We start from the raw sequence: 17889 nt of genomic DNA, 5'->3' as shown, positions 1-17889 counted from the left end.
TTTTTTTTTTTTTTTTGTACATTGTGCTCTTCACGTGTTCCCGGAGATAATAAACATATTTTGAAAGATCAGACGAACGTGGTGGGTACAAATTCCTCAGCGAAGATCCCATGAACTCGCTGCATGGACACCAGGGAAATGTTGTAAGTCACCCCATCCGGCTGGAAGAATTACACCTGTCTTTCATCTTCAGTGAGTTGAGCATAAAACCGGTCCAAAATGTCCATCAAGACCTCCGTGTTGACAGTGCTGTCAAAAAATATCGGTCCATTGATGCGTATCCCTGAAACAACACACCAAACACCGAATTTTTTTTTCTTTTCTTTTTTTTAGTGACCGTTCATACACAAGGTGAGGATTCTCTAGTGAATTTACGTGGCCGGAGAAATGAATCCATGCTTCATCACTCATTATGTACTGGAATGGTTCACCATTAGCAATGCTATTCATGTGCAGTAATTTACTCGTTTGCCCTTGTCATCCATTTTTAATTGTTGCACACATGTAAAATGATATAGCTTCAACTTTAGACTTTCTAATACCCGTTGGTATGACTTCCTGCTTATGTGAGACTGCTGCGCCAATTTATGTGCTGACTTCTTTGAACTTCCAGTAATCCTTTGGCGAATGTCCTGAATAACTTCTAGCGTTCGAATTGTAGAGTCTCTTGGTTTGGGGACGTTGTGCACTGGCCCCGTAGTGCGCCGCTTCTAAACTAATATTTATAAAGTTCTCTGCCAGGAAGCCTTTACCCAGAAACTTGACTTCAAAAATTTCACATACGCTTCCATATTCTCCGCTCTTGTCGCTATTGTGTACGTCATCTTGCAGAAAAGGCTAGAGACGTTCACTCAATGAAATCTTACAATCAACTAGGGAGGTAAAGATGCGGTGAGGATAACGTAGCAAACAGTCGATTAATGCACCATCTTTATGCAACAGTTACAAGCAGTCGAAATAACACACTGATACTTGCAAACGAAATGCTGGTATTTTGCAACGGAACTCGGGCTACATTTTCGTGCGCCAGGCTGTATAACATATGTACATATTGCGTGTGTATGCGTGTGTGTTTGCGTGCATGCGCGCGTAAATTTGGTAAAGCATTACCTTTTATTTTCTACTTGTTTCAGTCATTTGACTCCAGCCATGCTGGAGCATCGCCTTGAAGGTTTTTAGTCGAACAAATCGAGAGAGAGAGAGAGGTGGGGGCTTTGTGTTTGTCCCTGCCTTCGCACAACTTGTCAATTGGTGTTGGTTTTGTTCAAGGTCTCCGTAACATAGCATTTCAGTAGAGGGAAGTGATAGAATAACGACCAGATTTTAAAAAAGAAACAAAAAATTAAATTGTGGAGTCAATTTGTTCGACTAAACTCTTCAAGGCAGTGCCTCAGTGACTGAAACAATTAAAAGACAAAAGATAAAAAGGTGATTGTGACGTTCATGCCTTTCCCGTTTACATTAATGGTCCAAGTTAACTGAAATATTTTACCATTCAAAGATTGAATTCCAATCTCAGACTTGACTCTGTTAAGTTCTTACTCAGATACAGCCTTTAGATTTATGGGGAAGAGAAATGAGATTCTACGCTTTTTCTATCTAAGCCTGAACAGAGAAAGAAACGAAGGATCCATTACGGGGGGAGTCGGTCGATCAGCTAGAAATAGTAGTCAAATATCTCTCACATCACAGCAGGTGTGTATGATGTAGCTGTAGATACATTGTCCTGGGAAAACAGGAGGATCACGGCTGGAAGACCTTTGATCCTAATCAAGTATTGTTTAATTATTCCTTTCTTTTATTCATTTGGTTTTCATTAAGTTAAATTAATGTTACTCAACCATTTTATTTATATATTTTATTCAGAACACCCACTTAGGTCACTTGAATACTTGCTCCCACCCTAACTTTTATCCTTGAGCGATAACGCTAGCGTTTGTAATTAAGCTTAGAATAAACATAAACATATATATTTTTATAAAATACATTGTTTATTAATATGGTTAAAATGAGAATAACTACGACAGCAGATATTGTTTATTAATATAGTTAGAATAGGAATAATTAAAATAGCATACTCTGTTTATTAATATAATTAAAATAATTAATTAAAACCAAAAATCTGTTTGATCTCAAATTCATAGGAAGAAAAAACTGTATTAAAAACATTTATTTTATCGTAGAGTGTCTCTCTTATATGTATAAATGCGGCGGCGGCGGCGATGGTGGTGGTGGTTATCGTTGTACATTCTTACTGACCCCTTGTAACGGAGAAATGAATACTGAGTATCAAAGCAGTGCCCGAGCATGGCCGCAGTCCAATTATTGAAATAGTTAGAGGATAAAAACTCCATGTTTAGTTCAAAGTACGCGTGACCACTTTCATTGCAAACTGTTGCTGTCGGTACAATATGGCATCTATCTGGACAGGAAGTAACAAATGGTTTTATAACAAGACACAGTAGATTTCCAGAGTCCCTGTAATATGATTTTGCTCACTGACCCCTTAATGGTGTCCACTTCTCTCAGGGGATGAGATGGATCCACTCCTCACTGAGAATCACTGAGATGGATAGGATAGACAACGGATTAATAATTAGTCAATCGGTCGGTCGGTCGACAGCAGCAGCAGCAGCAGCAGTAGCAGTAGTAGCAGCAATAACAGCAGCACCAGTAGCAGTAGTAGTAGTAGCAATAACAGCAGCAGCAGCAGCAGCAGTAGCAGTAGTAGTAGTAGCAATAACAGCAGCAGCAGCAGCAGTAGCAGTAGTAGTAGTAGCAATAACAGCAGCAGCAGCAGTAGCAGTAGCAGTAGTAGTAGTAGTAGTAGTAGTAGTAGCAGCAGCATTGGTAGTATTAGCTGTAGTAGTCGTGGAGGTATTAGGAGCAGCAGCAGTAGCAGCCAGTAAGGCCAGGAGAAGCCGCCGTCGTCATCGTCACCGCCATCATTATTTATCTGTAAATCAGTTCTGACGAGCAGAGCAGTGATCCAAGGCATTCCAGCAAAGATTGTCCCATCTGTGTTTCCGACAGTATATTTAAGACTTCATTATCTAATGTACCCTTCCATTTTTAAGATGAAGATGTGGTTGCTATTTCCAGCTGGTCAAGCTTCTACTTAATGATTCCTTCGTTGAGAAAATGTGAAGTGAAATGTCTTGCTTAAATGAACAGCGCGTTGCCTGTGACAAGGAATGAACTCATAGCAAATAAGTTGAGAGACTGACAACTTATTGACACGATCTTTAGAAATCATCATCGTGTGAGTTTCCTGTAAATTTAGCAGGCAGCCGTTTCCGTTTGAAGCAAGTGTAAAAAACTCATTTTAATATCGTCTGCTGTGGTGTTATCTGGGACCATAAATTATTTGACAGTCTGTTCTCTTTATACCGAGAAGTATAAATAATCCATATAGTCGGGTATGGCTTATCAGGGTAACATAAATCGCTTCTTATTTTTTTCTTTTTGATGTTTATTTCTCATCGGATTACTTACCATAAAATCATTCTACAACACCTACATCGACGCTCATAAACATCTTACAATTTTCTTGTCCGCCACACATTAATATAATAAATAATGGATGTGTAGTATGTCATTTTGCTAACTAGGTATTTGCTTCTTTTTTTTTTTTTAATCCCTTCGTTTTAATATTTTGAGGGCAGTGAGAGCGGTGGATAGCAGAGTTGGTGAAAATAAATGCTTTGTGTTATTTAATTCTGTCCCTAGGTTCAAATCACATTAGGTGTATCTTTACTTTTCATCCTTCCAGCATCGATGTCTACCTAGGACCTCAGTCAGAAATTCTGTAAAATCTGTCTCACTTTCTTGAGGTTCCGCCAAGCCATTACTCTGTATTGGCTCTTCTTTATTGAGCTCGAAAGGAAGAAAAGCAAAGTTGACCTCGGCTGGACTTGAACTCAGATTGTTGAGAACTGGAACAAATACCGAGAGGTATTCTGTCCAGCGTTCTAGTGACTCTATCAATTCGCTACCTTAGATTGATATAAAAACCAATTATGTACTTCGATCGATTGTCAGCAACACTTTCTGCTTAAACTTATTACAAATGTTAGAAAGACTCGATTCACGCGATTGAAACAGCATTAAATTAAAATCGCCATCTATGTATCATACTAAATGTATACACACACTATTAGAAGACATAATGTTACGAAATTATCTGAAATAAAATCTCTTCATAAACCTGTTTTGTGTATACATTTAGTGTGTTATGGGGGTGCATGACCTAGTGGTGAGGGTGGAGCACTCACGATCACGAGATCGTGGTTTCAGTTCCTTGACTGGGTAGTGCGTTGTGTTCTTGAACAAAACACTTCATCTCACCTTGCTCTGCGATCACTTCGACATGTCTAGTACACCGTGCTTCTGTTCAGGCAACATCGATTTGATGGAGGGAGTGAGCTAATATTCAACACAAGCATTTGATCACTATAAACAAATCATTTGTACGGGTTATTCAGCATAAAATTACAGAGCTGTCTTACCCATCATCATACATTTGATATGACTACCATCACCATACACGTTTAGTATGATATACAGATAGTGATTTTCATTTAATGCTGTTTAAGTTGCAAACACTGTGTTTTTTTCCTGCGGTACGACATGCTTCCTCAACACTAGTGAATGTTTTATTCACTGTTTCCTATATATATCAGGCGCGAATTTCATTTAAGCAGGTGACAATCGGGTACATGGCATTGACAAGCCCCAACAAAGACGAAATGTGTCTATCAATCTTGTAAATGACTGCAGAAATGATGTTCGTCTCGCATCGATATATACAGTATTTTTAATAAAGTCTATGTAGAGATTTTATCTCAGACAATTTTACAGCACCATGCCTTCTAGCGGTGAGTCAACATTTAGTATGATACACGGATGGCGATTTTAATATTAAACGTTAGTTTGGTTATAATCATACTTAATGATAATTATTATTAGGGTTGAACAAGATACTTAGCGGTATTTTTTCTGACTCATTAAGCTCTGAGATCAACTTTACTTTTCATCTTTTTTGCGTCGATAAAAATATAATACCAGTTAAGTACTGCGGTCGATGTAAACGACTTGGCCCTTCTCCTCAAAACTACTAGCCTTGTGCCAAAATTAGAATTATTACGATTGTCACTACATTATTTCTTGCGGCCCTTTATCTCCTGTGCTCAAATCCCTCCCACCAAGGTCAACTTTGCCTTTTCGATAAAATAAAGTACCAGTCAAGTACTGGGTTGATGTAACCGAATCAACCACTTACTCTAAAATTGCTGGCGTTGTGCCAAAATTTGAAACAATCATTATGATTACTATTACAGCGGTGATCTGGCAGAATAGTTAGAGAGTCGGAAAATGCCTTAAATTAAAACGAATCAGACACTTTATTTCAGAAAATAATGTGTAAAAACTACCTGCATATATATAGAGAGAGAGAGGAGGGGAGAGAGATGTAGACATACACGCATATATTCATACACACACACACACACACACACACACAACACATACACACACATATTTTTATATGTATAAACATGTGACTATATATTTGTACGAAAAAATACGCATGTGTGTACTCATATACTCGCATCAAGTGCCACAATCAGAAAATAACACACCTTTGTAAAGAGCCGCGAAGGAAAGTAGGCAAGACAAAAAAGTTTAATCAGTCAATATAATCTTCTTTGGCGTTAAATCTCTTGATTAGGGAGTAATTTTCGTAACTTGATGATCAATCCCATCAAAGAAATGTCCAGTGGCTTTGTATTTATGCATGAAGTTCTTTATAATACCTTCCTCGTGTTTGACAAGAATTTGACATCTGAACATCGCAGTTGTCACCTGAGGAGATGCTCTGTTTTGTGTCAATCAAACAATAAATCTCGATTTCACTAAGACTTAAATCCAGATTAACTTCAACTGAATGATGTGTATGAATGTATACGAATCTCTCTCTCTCTCTCTCTCGATATATATATATATATATATATATATATATATATATAGTTGGGGGAGTGTAGTGTGTGTGTATACACACACACGCACATATATATTTATATATATATTTATTTATGTATGTATGTGCGTGCGTGTGTATGTATGTTTGCATATATGTTTAAATACATTCGTATATATATATATATATATACATTTACATAAATACATACATACATATAAAAAAAATTCGAAAGCAGCCTTCGGCTTTTCTAATCCATATGGTTTTTAGCTTAATAACTACATGCTATTATTCATAGCTTTATTTGCTTCAAGATCCACTGCTCAGAGGGGAATTACTTTACGTTCTCTCGAAGTTTATAAGCTCTTATGGCTTCAACAATATACACATATATACAAAAGATGTGCTAGAAATCGCAACATGTTGGCAAAATGTTTCGGCATGGTAGATAAGTTCTACACTCCAATGCTCGACGTCGTTTGACAAAATCCCCCTTAACTCCTGACATGCTAGTGTGCTGAGCCCGCACGCTGTATAAAAAAAGGAACACAATAAACGTAACCGATATTTATGCTATTGTAAGGTACCTGTATTTCGTAATTTTTGCAACTTGCTGATCAGTCCTATCAAAGAAAAATCCAGTGACACTGTTTCAGAAAACTACCTTTGTTAATTACATGAACTTTAAGGCCTATTACGCGACACAATGCAGCCGGCTCACTTCGTCAGCATTACTGGGTATGCGAACGAAGTGAACTGACTGCATTGTGTCACGTATGTGCGTGTGAGCTCGCGTGCAAGCATGCGTGCGTGTGTGTATGTAAATTTATATATTCATATCTTTTTTATTTATATATTTTTTCAGCTGATTTAATGGTAACTCTAGCTCGACCATCTGACACCGGACTTTACAGTTGTGAGGTGACTAACAACCAAGGAGTAGACATGGCCAGTTCTTTTGTTACTGTAAGAGGTAAATAAAATATTGTAAAGTTTATATATTTGTTCATTCTAATAAGCCTTCCATAATTACATTTACAACAGAGGTCGGCGAACAAGGGTAAATTACCCCAAGTGGGGTAAAAATAAAATTCTTGCGAGTAATGAGGAGTCATTAGATATAAAGAAAATTATATATAAAAAAAATAAACGTATTCCTTGTTACGACAGAAATACTCATACACTCACACACTCATTAATTTTAAGGTAATAGATATTTTTCTTTTGAATATTAATATTCATTTCGCGATTTTGTATAAGCACCAAGAAATCTGACAGAAGTTAAATGATAATTATTGTATGTATTCTACAGGGTGTCCACGAGGTCTGGGTACATGGAGTAAATAAAATCATAACATAAACAATTAAATATTAGAAATAATAATTTCTTAAAATATGTGTTAATCCCCATGTGGGTACATGGAGTAAATAAAATCATAACATAAACAATTAAATATAAGAAATAATTTTTTCTGAAAGTATGTGTTAATCCCCGTGTACCCAGACTTTGTGGACACCCTGTATATTATTTGATATTACCTATGGTGGCAAAAGTATACTTTCTAAGTTACTCGTCACATGACGAGTAACATTCATATTAACGGAATTGCAGAATATCTGAATGTTGTTCCAGTTAGAGGAAATGATGTTTCAAACGACTTCTGAAAAAATGTGTAAATGAACATAACAGAAGCACAAAATAAAGGTATGCTTCTCTGTATCGAATTTCCGAAAGGAAAGACGAAACACTCGTATTGGTTGACAAAACAACAGTATATCATACAACGTGTTGACAGGAGACTGTGATAAAATATGTAAATGAATATAGCAGAGCAATAACAGGAAAGCAAAGGAATGAAGTGTGGAGCAATGAAACTACATTCGTATTCAGATTTGAACAATGATCAAAGCGAATTAATGAAGCATTCAGTCATTTTGTAAGTGTTCGATTAATTAATGAGCCGATTAGTTAATTTGGGCTTTTAAAATTTGATTTGCTATCATTTAACAATTGTACTTTTGAATAGTTGTCTGCAATAACAATATATTGGCTTAGAAATTATATAGAGAATGTGTATGTGAGTGTGGATACGTTCGTATGTGCAATATATTAGTTATGTGGTTGTATCGCTCGAATTTACCAACAACAGTCACAAGTACATTAAATAATTATGTGTGTGTCTATGCTTGTATGTCTATACTTGTGTTGGAGTTTGTGTGTGTGTGTGTGTATGAGATGCAGGTGTTGCTGTGTGGTAAGAAGTTTGCTTCCCAGTCACATGGTTCCGGGTTCAATCCCAATGCGTGGTATGTTGGGTAAATGTATTCTACTATAGCCTCAGGACCGACAAAAGCCCTGTGAGTGGATTTGATAAACGGAAACTGGAAGAAGCTTGTCGTATGTGTGTGTGTGTGTCTGCATATTTCAAGTCTAGCTTCAAACCAGCCCACGCAAACAAAATTAAAATGCATAAACATCACACAACTTTCTTCCCATCTCTTCAGTTAAGGGTTGTTGTTGTTTTTTGGTAACGCTTGTAGCAGCAAGATATTACTAAGAGCAGTGGGTTGGCAGAATGGATAGAGCGACGGACAAAATATGTTGCATGATTTATTTACGTCTCTTCATCTTCACAGTTCAAATCCTACTTTGCGTTTCGTCCTGCAAGAAGTTCGATAAATTAAAGTATCGATAAAATACTGGAATCGACTTGATCGAGTACAAAATGTACGGCTTAAATGCCGGTGGTAGAAATAAATCTCTGTGAAAACCTCTACATAACTGCTCGACATGCAAGAAATACTAACCAAAATCTCAATTGACATGTTAAATAATGCAGCGCTAGATAGCGTGAAGGCGCGTGGCTTAGTGGTTAGAGTATTCGGCTCACAGTCGTAAGGCAGTGAGTTCGATTCGCGGCGGCATGTTGTGACCTTCTGCAGGACACTTTATTTCACGATGTTTCAATCCACTCAGATGGTAAAAATGAGTAGTACCTATATTTCAAATGACCGCCCTTGTCACACTCTGTGTCACGCTGAATCTCCATGAAGGCTACGCGTGTTTGTGGAATGCTCAGTCATTTGCACGTTGATTTCACGTGCAGGTTGTTCCGTTGATCGGATCAACTGCAACATTCGTCGTCGTAACCGACGGAGTAATAGTAAAGACACCGCTAAACGAACAGGCTACTCATAGCTGAAACGCCGTTGGTAAATCTACTTCATTAGAGTTGATCCGAGTTTGAACCACATATTGTGGTAAAAATTACTAAATTAAATGCTAGGTACCATTGTACTTTTGAGGCACCATTGTACTTTTGTTATTCTTGCGCTGAGAGATTGAATTTGAACGCGCATTGTTCGGTTTTGTTTCAGTGAGAATATAAACTTTTCAATGTTACTATGTTATGTTAGTGCACCGATAATTACAGCTGTCGGTTCTGAAGGAACCATCTGTAATTTGTGAATGAGATGTTCACATTCGTTGAGCAGCTAGCAGCTAGCAGCCACAGTAAGGTTCTTGTTTCTTTCCAGTGTATGTACATACATACATATGTAATCTCATGCATTTTATTCATTTATATGTGTTTATGTTTATGTATTTATATACATGTGTAAATGTATGTATGTGTCTATGTGAAAAGGCGTAGATAGATAGATAGATAGATAGATAGATAGATAGATAGATAGATGGGCAGGCAGACAGACAGACAGATAAATAGATAGACAAACAGACAGGCAGACAGATAGATAAACAGACAAATAGACAGACGATAGATAGATAGATAGATAGATAGATAGATAGATAGATAGATAGATAAGCAGTCAGACAGACAGATAGAGAAAGAGTGATAGACACAGACAATTAGATAGAGAGATAGATGTGTGTGTGTGTGTGTGTGTGTGTGTGTGTGTGTGTGTGTGTGTGTGTGTGTGTGAGTTTATGTGTGTTCATATTTACGTGTACATCTAAGTGCATTTGTATGTGTGCCAATGAATTACGGAGGTAGCCGAGCGAGAAAGTCCAGCTCAATTATAAACTTAATGAATGCAATTTTATCTTTTAATTTGAAGAAATCCTATAACAACTGGTCGTTTATAGTTACTCTTCGTTTCCGGTGTTGCTTTTAGATCTGATTTGGTTGAAAGTTTCGTTTACTTATTTACTTATTCTCTTTTATGTTTCTGTTTGATATAATGTTTTCGCTAATACCTACTATTATAGACTATATATCTGGATGTTCTGACAAGAACACTGAAGGACTACACAACTATAAAAACATACACGCCTGCAAAGGAAAGTGGGATGGTCACGTGAAGCGAGCTCGATGGCTTTGCGCCAAAGGATGGAGTGTCTGCAATCCTAAAGACTCTGAAGCACTACAGAAGATCACGTGGGCTGACATCTATGAATTGCATGGTTGCTATGCCTACAATGCAGCAAACCACAAAGGCAAATGTACAAGGTATTGTTTTAAGTTTGTCCATATTCCTTGAATTCTTATGACACTGTCCAAAACAATAATTTGGTGGAAAAGCTAATCTAACTGCTTAAAAACGCATAAAAAACTATTAAATTTGTTATTAGCGACAGAAGCAATATTAGCTCAAAATAGCAATTTATGTATCATACGCAAAACTGATATACTGTTGAAAGTCTAAAAACTGCAGTATTTGTCTCCAGAACGCATCTTTTATAGACGTTTTGTTTTCTGGGTTTTTTTAAACACTCTACGTCCATAAAAGATGCTTTCCCGAGAGGAATACTGCCGTTTCGAGCTTTCAACAATATATCTGTTTTAAGTATGTTATATAGATTGCAAATTTTCACTTCAATTTATCTCATGGAGTGTCAAAATTTTCGCTGGATAACTACGACCTAATTACCAACATAGTTCAGCTACAACCGTTTGAAAATTTGTTTATAGCTAATTTCTTCTCTTTTTTTTTTTCTTTTTTTATGGGGGAAAGAAGTCTGTTATATTCATGTCGGTTGATTTTCACCTCTTAACATCGTTAGCCATTTCCACGGTGTAATTATTCTTCTGCGATACAATTGCCATAGTACAACTCCAAAACATCGTCTTTAGCCAGAAGATAAACTTTAATCGACCACGTAGAAACTCTCTTGCTGGTTTGATTAAATCATTTATATTACTGACTAATGAGATTAAATGTCTTCAATGATGGTGGTGGCTGTGGTAGTTTGGTGGTGGTAATAATCTTTCCTACTTATATAGGCACAAGAACAGTAATTTCGGGGGAGAAGGTAAGCCGATTACATCAACCCCAGTTATTTAGCTGGTACTTATTTTATCGACTCCAAAAGGATGATAGGCAAAGTCGACCTCAGTGAATTTGAACTCGGAACATAAAAACGGACGAAATGCTACTAAGCATTTTGTCCGGCGTTCTAACGAATCTGCCTGCTCGCTACCTTAATTGATAATGATGATGATGATGAGGTGGAGGAGGAGGAGGAGGAGGAGGATACTTTCTTTCTTGGCCATCAGGGCCGAATACAAAACATAAAGGGTGATACACAGACGAGGGGCAGTGAGGTTGAACGTGTAAACAGCAAACAAACAACGATTAACAAAGAGATTAAATCAACAATATGCTTCCCCAATAGTGGGGAGTTCCACCGTAAGGTGAGTAGAGAGACCTCACGCACTTTGGACCCCTTAATACCAAAAGCCCTCCAAGAAGGCACCCTCTCCTCTCCCTTCTGTCCGGCCTACAGTATAGTTAGATAGTCATCTCCAGTCCAATATCTCGTTGAAAGATTTAAGTCTAGCACTACTAGCAAACGAGTCATTTATCATCTATACAGTATTGTATATTTTCACAGCATGAACAATGCTTATCTACAGCTAAGTAGACTTAACGATTGGGAATTAAGTAACTTTGCCAAAGACAAAGTTCAACTTCAGTAACAGGATACGAATCGTATCCTTTTGACTTAACCAGCCGCGACACTTTCACTCGAGTTACCTAGTTTCACTACTCAAATCACAGCTTAAGTTTCAGTAACATATTTTATAAAATTCTTTGTCTGTTTTACTTCATAGCATAAATTACAAGGCTTAAATATCAATTTGATTGAAACTTCACTATGAAATTTAGTTTATTAGAATATATGTTAGAAATGAAAATGAAATATTATCTTCATGTTTTACGCATTTTCCATCTAGATGTCACAAGGTCAATATGGCGGGAATTGGACGAAATTGCCGACGATTACGTTATACAAAATCATCTTGCTTAACTAAAGGTAGAATCGACGTGTATCATCCCAGAAAAAGCCGCGGATGTTCATATACAGCAGGTTATACAACTGGTGTACTGTGCTGTAAACGAAAGAGAGGTAACTATATCAAATAAAAAACATTTGCGTCGAAATAATACAGTTTATAGATGTTAATCACGAAGAGCTATTTGTCGTAAGTTTATGTATTCAACTTCTGGTTAACTACCACGAGATGCATTCCTTCGGTACTTATGTAGGTTCAATGACGCTGTGTCGTCATATTAACAGCGTAGTGAAGAGGAAAATAGTCAACAATAGCTCGTACTGTTGTTGACTTTAAAGCAGTCAAACACACTTGACGCAACAAAGAAAAAATTGAGGTATTAAGAAAAGATTGTGCATGCTTCGGAACTTCGATATTCTCGGGAGAATGTATCCTAACATTTTACACAATTGAAAAGGGAGGATTGAAGTCTATTAAATAGTAGTGTATTGGGATTTTATTGTGTGTGTATGTGTGTGTGTGCGTGTGTGTGTGCGTGTGTGTGTGTGCGCGCATGCGCGTGCGCGCGTTTTTATTGTTATTGTATTTTTTTCAAATTTGTCTTTCTGTCCGTCTGAGAATCCCTTTGAATTACAAGGCATGATTACAAACACACAAACATACATAATACATAAATAATACATATATACATATATTATACTTTATACATCATACATACACACATGTATATTAATATATATATATAAATTCATTAATAAGAATATGTATGTGTGCATGTGTGTGTGTGTGCGAGCGTGCAAATGAATATTTATATATATGCATATAGATACTGATATGCTCACACACACACACACACACACACACACACACACACACACACACAACTTAGAATTGCTTGACATTGGCATGCGTTCAACTTAAATAATAAGAAAACGTTCTATTGAACATTTTCAATAATTTATATCATATCACTCCTTCACAATCACGGCTTTCGTATTATTGCTTGGAATGATTAAGCTATTGATTAATTGATGTTTTCTTTATATATTTATCGATTTATTCATTGATTTATTGATTCATGTGTGTGTATGTGTGTGTGCGCGCGCGTACACACACATATATATGTAATGGTTCTATGTATGTGTGCACATGTACATACACAGATACATGCATACATGCATACATACATATATATATATATATATATATATATATATATATATATATCTTCGTATTATTTTCGTTTATTAGTGAAATCATCAAAGCGAAGGTGTAAACATTCTTGCCAAAACGGAGGTGTATGTGTAGGCTTCAATCGATGTAAATGTTTACCGGACTATAAGGGAGCTACATGCCAAAATCGTAAGTTTAAAACTTCTATAATAATTCATATACTTTTAAATATTAATCTTCTCTGCGATAAATCAGTTTAGACTGATTTATCACAAAGAAGATGAGGTTTGTTTCTGTTTTTGAGGTGGGGGGTGATTTTTGTGAGAACACGTATGTTGGTTTCTGAAAGGGAAGATATATTTGAAATTATCATGTTGGTTTACTCCCGAGAGCATTAATAATACATGTAATCTAACTTCAGTAAGGAGGCCATACCGTCAATACTTTTGCCTGCCAATGCTTTAGTCTATCAAAATGTTAATAGATACCGTCTGGTGAGAAGTGGGGTTATTGAACAAGAAAAAAAGTAACGACTCCCGTAACCTTCTCAGTCTTTCATAAACTACTGATGTCAATGTAGCTGAAGTCTCACTTGAATTCAATAAGTTGATGCCTGTAGGAGATACAGAAGACTGTAATTAAGAAGAGAAAAGATTAAGTAAAGTCTTTAATATAAGGCTTGTGGAGTGAAAGGAAGGCTGACGAAAATAGAAGGTACGAATACATCGTACGGTCTTTGATGAAAGTGATAACATAACTGCTACTTCTGATGAGCAGAAGATGTAGAAGCAATAGAAAATATTAGAGATAAAAAGAGTTGCTTGAGTTGGTATTTGTATCATGCTGGTGAGACGTGTCGAATTAGATGGATGTTTTTTGTTTATTTTGTTGTTTTTAAATTCAGTTTTGGATGTTATGTCTATTGAACCGCAACACTAATTCAAATATATGAGAAACTCTTAAATATGAATCATGCTTTGAGAGAGACAGCAAGTGAAGAGAATTGTGAAGAGGAATGTAGTCTTTTAGGTGCAGTTTTCACAATGTTATATACAAAGTTGTCATGAGATTTCATTAAAAACCGTGAGACGAAACATTTGTAGTGATGTTCACTTTCTTAGTGAGGGGAATACATCATGAGTTACGAGATTGTAATGCTCAGCTGCTTTCATAAGATGTGCAGCAATTGTGTTATAGTGCTGATGAGGGAGAATGCTTTCAAGGTCTCTATTCTGGTATGAATAAGAAACGGCCCAGTATTCAACCAGCTCTTCCATAATAAAAAAAAGTTCATATTCTGTTTCTCCAGCAGTTTTTACAAACTGCAGTTAAAGTAAATAGTTGCACTAACTCCTAGGTAATACTTTTAGAACTCATACCCAAACATTTCTTTCAAAATATATAGTTTCTAATTATATATTTTGTGAACGGATTTGGCTTGGTAATATGTACCATGTTTTCGCCAATTTTTTAGGTGCCTACGCAGTCGAGAGTAGACATTGAAACACTCTCAACCTCATCTCCCTTTACCTAGCAGAACATCAAGAATGGGATAGCAGTAAGAAGAAAAGGGTTGCACCAGCACTCAGCTGATACTCATTACTGCTTAATAGACTGGAACGACGTGAAGTGTCTTGCTCAAGGACACAACGTGCCGCCTGGTACAGAAATCAAACCCACCACCTTACTGTCATGAGCCGAACACCCTAACCACAAGGCGTAACGGAAAAAATTATTGCTTCTGATAACCTAGATGAGGTTTAAGATATCACTGAACTCATTTATAATAAATCAAGATCTTCCAGCTTTAACTACTAACACCTAGTATATTACTTTTACAAGAATATAATGAAAAGAAATATGGATGAAATCGTTTCTCTTTTTTAACATTCTATGTATCTTTTAAAAGATTTTTTTCAATTGTTTCCAGCAATTTGTACTCCTCGCTGCCCGGCGATGTCTATGTGTATTAAACCAGGCAAATGTCTTTGTAAGCCTGGATACACAGGACGCTATTGCAAACGTAGACACGGCTGTAAATTACCTTGTTTCAATGGTGGTCGATGTAAAAAAGGAAAATGTATTTGTCCCCCCACACATTGGGGAACTTCATGCCAACACTGTAAGTAATACAATATTTTCGTTGATTCATTTTATTACTGTTGTATAAAAAAAAAATTATGAGCTTTAGAAAGATGAGAAATTTATCTCAATCAAAATATTGCTCTGTACAACTAACGCTCCATATGGAGTGCGTTCATAAAATATTACCTACATATATGGAACTGATACTTCATGTGTTCACCTTCAGCGCTTGACTGAACGCTGACAAAAGCAGCTCGTCTTCATTTATGACCCTTACACCTTATATCTAACGATATAACCAGCTGTTGGAACAATTTAGACAAAGATATAGGAGAAAATTTAAGAAGACCTAGTTGAGAGAGAAAGAGAGAGAGAGAGAGAGAGAGAGAGAGAGAGAGAGAGAGAGAGAGAGAGAGAGAGAGAGTGTGTGTGTGTGTGTGTGTGTGTGTGTTCCAAAAGAATGTCATGAACTAGAATATCATACTATATAGAACAAAATATTCCCAACAAAATAAAATGAAACGTTCATCAAATGTTTGAATAGTCTTCAGTTGAAAATTGTCACTGACTTGACTAATTTTCAGTCTAATTAGAGTTATAACGAACGAATAGTAGATCACAGTGTGATAAAGGCGCTACTGAAATCAAGTTTTTGTGTAATATCTCTAGGCAGGTCATCCTGGCGAAAATCATTCCTCTATAACATAAACGGAAGTGAACATCTGAGCTTAGTAATTTTCAAACCTCTATGTGGTTATTCGATGTGCTAGAAATAGCAGCCACATTTCTTCAAACTACATTTTACAATCTTAAAAAACGAAGGGCATAATAAATAATATAGCTTTATATGTACTATTCCTAAAAATAAAACTGAATATTCACTACTAGAATATTTTTGACTCTAGGTCTGCTCGATCAAGGCTTACTTGTGGCTAAGTAACAACAATAACAACCTATCACTTGTTTACAACAAGTTCCTCGAGATCATTGAGAGTTCTTTGTAGCTTGATGCTTTCTCCTGCCTGGACCCTCCCTGTGCAGCTCATATAAATATTCTATTACGTTTTTGTTGGCCCTTTGACTGGTTGTGAGGGTCATTTCACTGGAGATGGACTTCGTACTAGAGAAATTCTTCTCTTTACAAAAGATGAGTTCACTTTCATGGAGGAACACTTCACTGGAAAGCATTTCCTTTCCAGGGGAGATGTACGCTTTCTACTACACTTTTTAACTATTTCCCTTAGTTGTTCTTTGGGCAAGCGGGGGGGGGGGGAGTCATATTTAGTCTTTGCAAAAAATGTCTACAGATCTTCAGCTTCCGTCTATTCTCCATCTTCATAATGGAGTGGCACTGCTGTGAGGAGAGGGTCTCTGCTGATTTAATCTCCACCATTGCTACTGTTGTTTTAAATTATTTTCATTGTCCCCATTGGAAGAAGGAGTTCGAGGGTCTCTTAGATGGTTGGTTTCCGATAATGAGAATGGATTGATTTTTTACGAGTCTAGAGTTGTACCATTTGGATCAGAAGCCCTCATGCTTCCTTGCTGCTGTTGTTTTAGCTCTTTTAGACTTTCTGACCAGAAAGTCCTTAAATTGCTTTTCCTTACACGGAATCGACTTGTCCCCTACCTGAAACTTTCAGACCTTGCGCCTATAGTAGAAAGGATCATCATCATCATCATCATCATCATCATCATCATCATCATCATCATCATCATCATCATCATCATCATCATCATCATCATCATCATCATCATCATCATCATCATCATCATCATCATCATCATCATCATCATCATCATCATCATCATTATTATTATTATTATTATTATTATTATTATTATTATTATTATTATTATTATTATTATTGCTGCTGTCGTTGTCGTCGTTATTTTTCATTCGAAATGATTATTCATTTATTCTTTCATGCTTTCTTTTCATTTCTTTTCCAGTGCACCAGCACATTCTACTGTCTTATCTGAATCGTACCGAACGATGATGTGCAAATTTGATAAATAATTTAAGAAAAAACAACAACAACAAGATGTGATATGGCGAGGTCATGCTGTTGTATACATACTGTTGTATACATACATCGAAACCACCACAGTTTTGCATTTTTTTTTTCAAAACCTATTTGTGTAGTATTAGAAGTGGGGAGGAAAAAAAAAAGAAACACCATCACCTGATAATTTCTTACACGTACATTTTAACCCCACCCACCCAAACACCCCAAAAATATGAAAAACTAGCAAATAATGAAGATAATCAAAAATAGACGAAAAAAAGAACATTATGTAACGTGTACAAAGGAAAATATGATGTAAAGAGTAAAAAAAAAAATTCAACAAACAACTTTGAAAGTTATCTTCGTTATAGTGAACATACAGGTATCA

The 17889-nt window shown here is 36.4% G+C and overlaps 1 protein-coding gene across 1 annotated transcript in view; it reads left to right on the top strand.

The window, feature by feature from the left end:
* Positions 1-17883, top strand: part of LOC106875979 (hemicentin-1) — a 169990-nt gene extending 152107 nt beyond the window's left edge. Inside the window, exons 7-12 of the mRNA XM_014924322.2 lie at positions 6843-6950; positions 10206-10446; positions 12175-12347; positions 13486-13596; positions 15338-15529; positions 17446-17883. Coding sequence (XP_014779808.1) covers positions 6843-6950; positions 10206-10446; positions 12175-12347; positions 13486-13596; positions 15338-15529; positions 17446-17492 — 872 coding nt within the window. The 3' untranslated portion in view covers positions 17493-17883. The remainder of the gene's footprint in view (positions 1-6842; positions 6951-10205; positions 10447-12174; positions 12348-13485; positions 13597-15337; positions 15530-17445) is intronic.
* The last annotated feature ends 6 nt before the right edge of the window (positions 17884-17889 follow it).

The sequence above is a fragment of the Octopus bimaculoides genome, chromosome 2 (genome assembly GCF_001194135.2).
Source record: "Octopus bimaculoides isolate UCB-OBI-ISO-001 chromosome 2, ASM119413v2, whole genome shotgun sequence".
Lineage (NCBI taxonomy): Eukaryota > Metazoa > Mollusca > Cephalopoda > Octopoda > Octopodidae > Octopus > Octopus bimaculoides.
The sequence above is the reverse complement of the archived record's forward strand: the minus strand, read 5'-3'. Positions and strand labels throughout refer to the sequence as shown.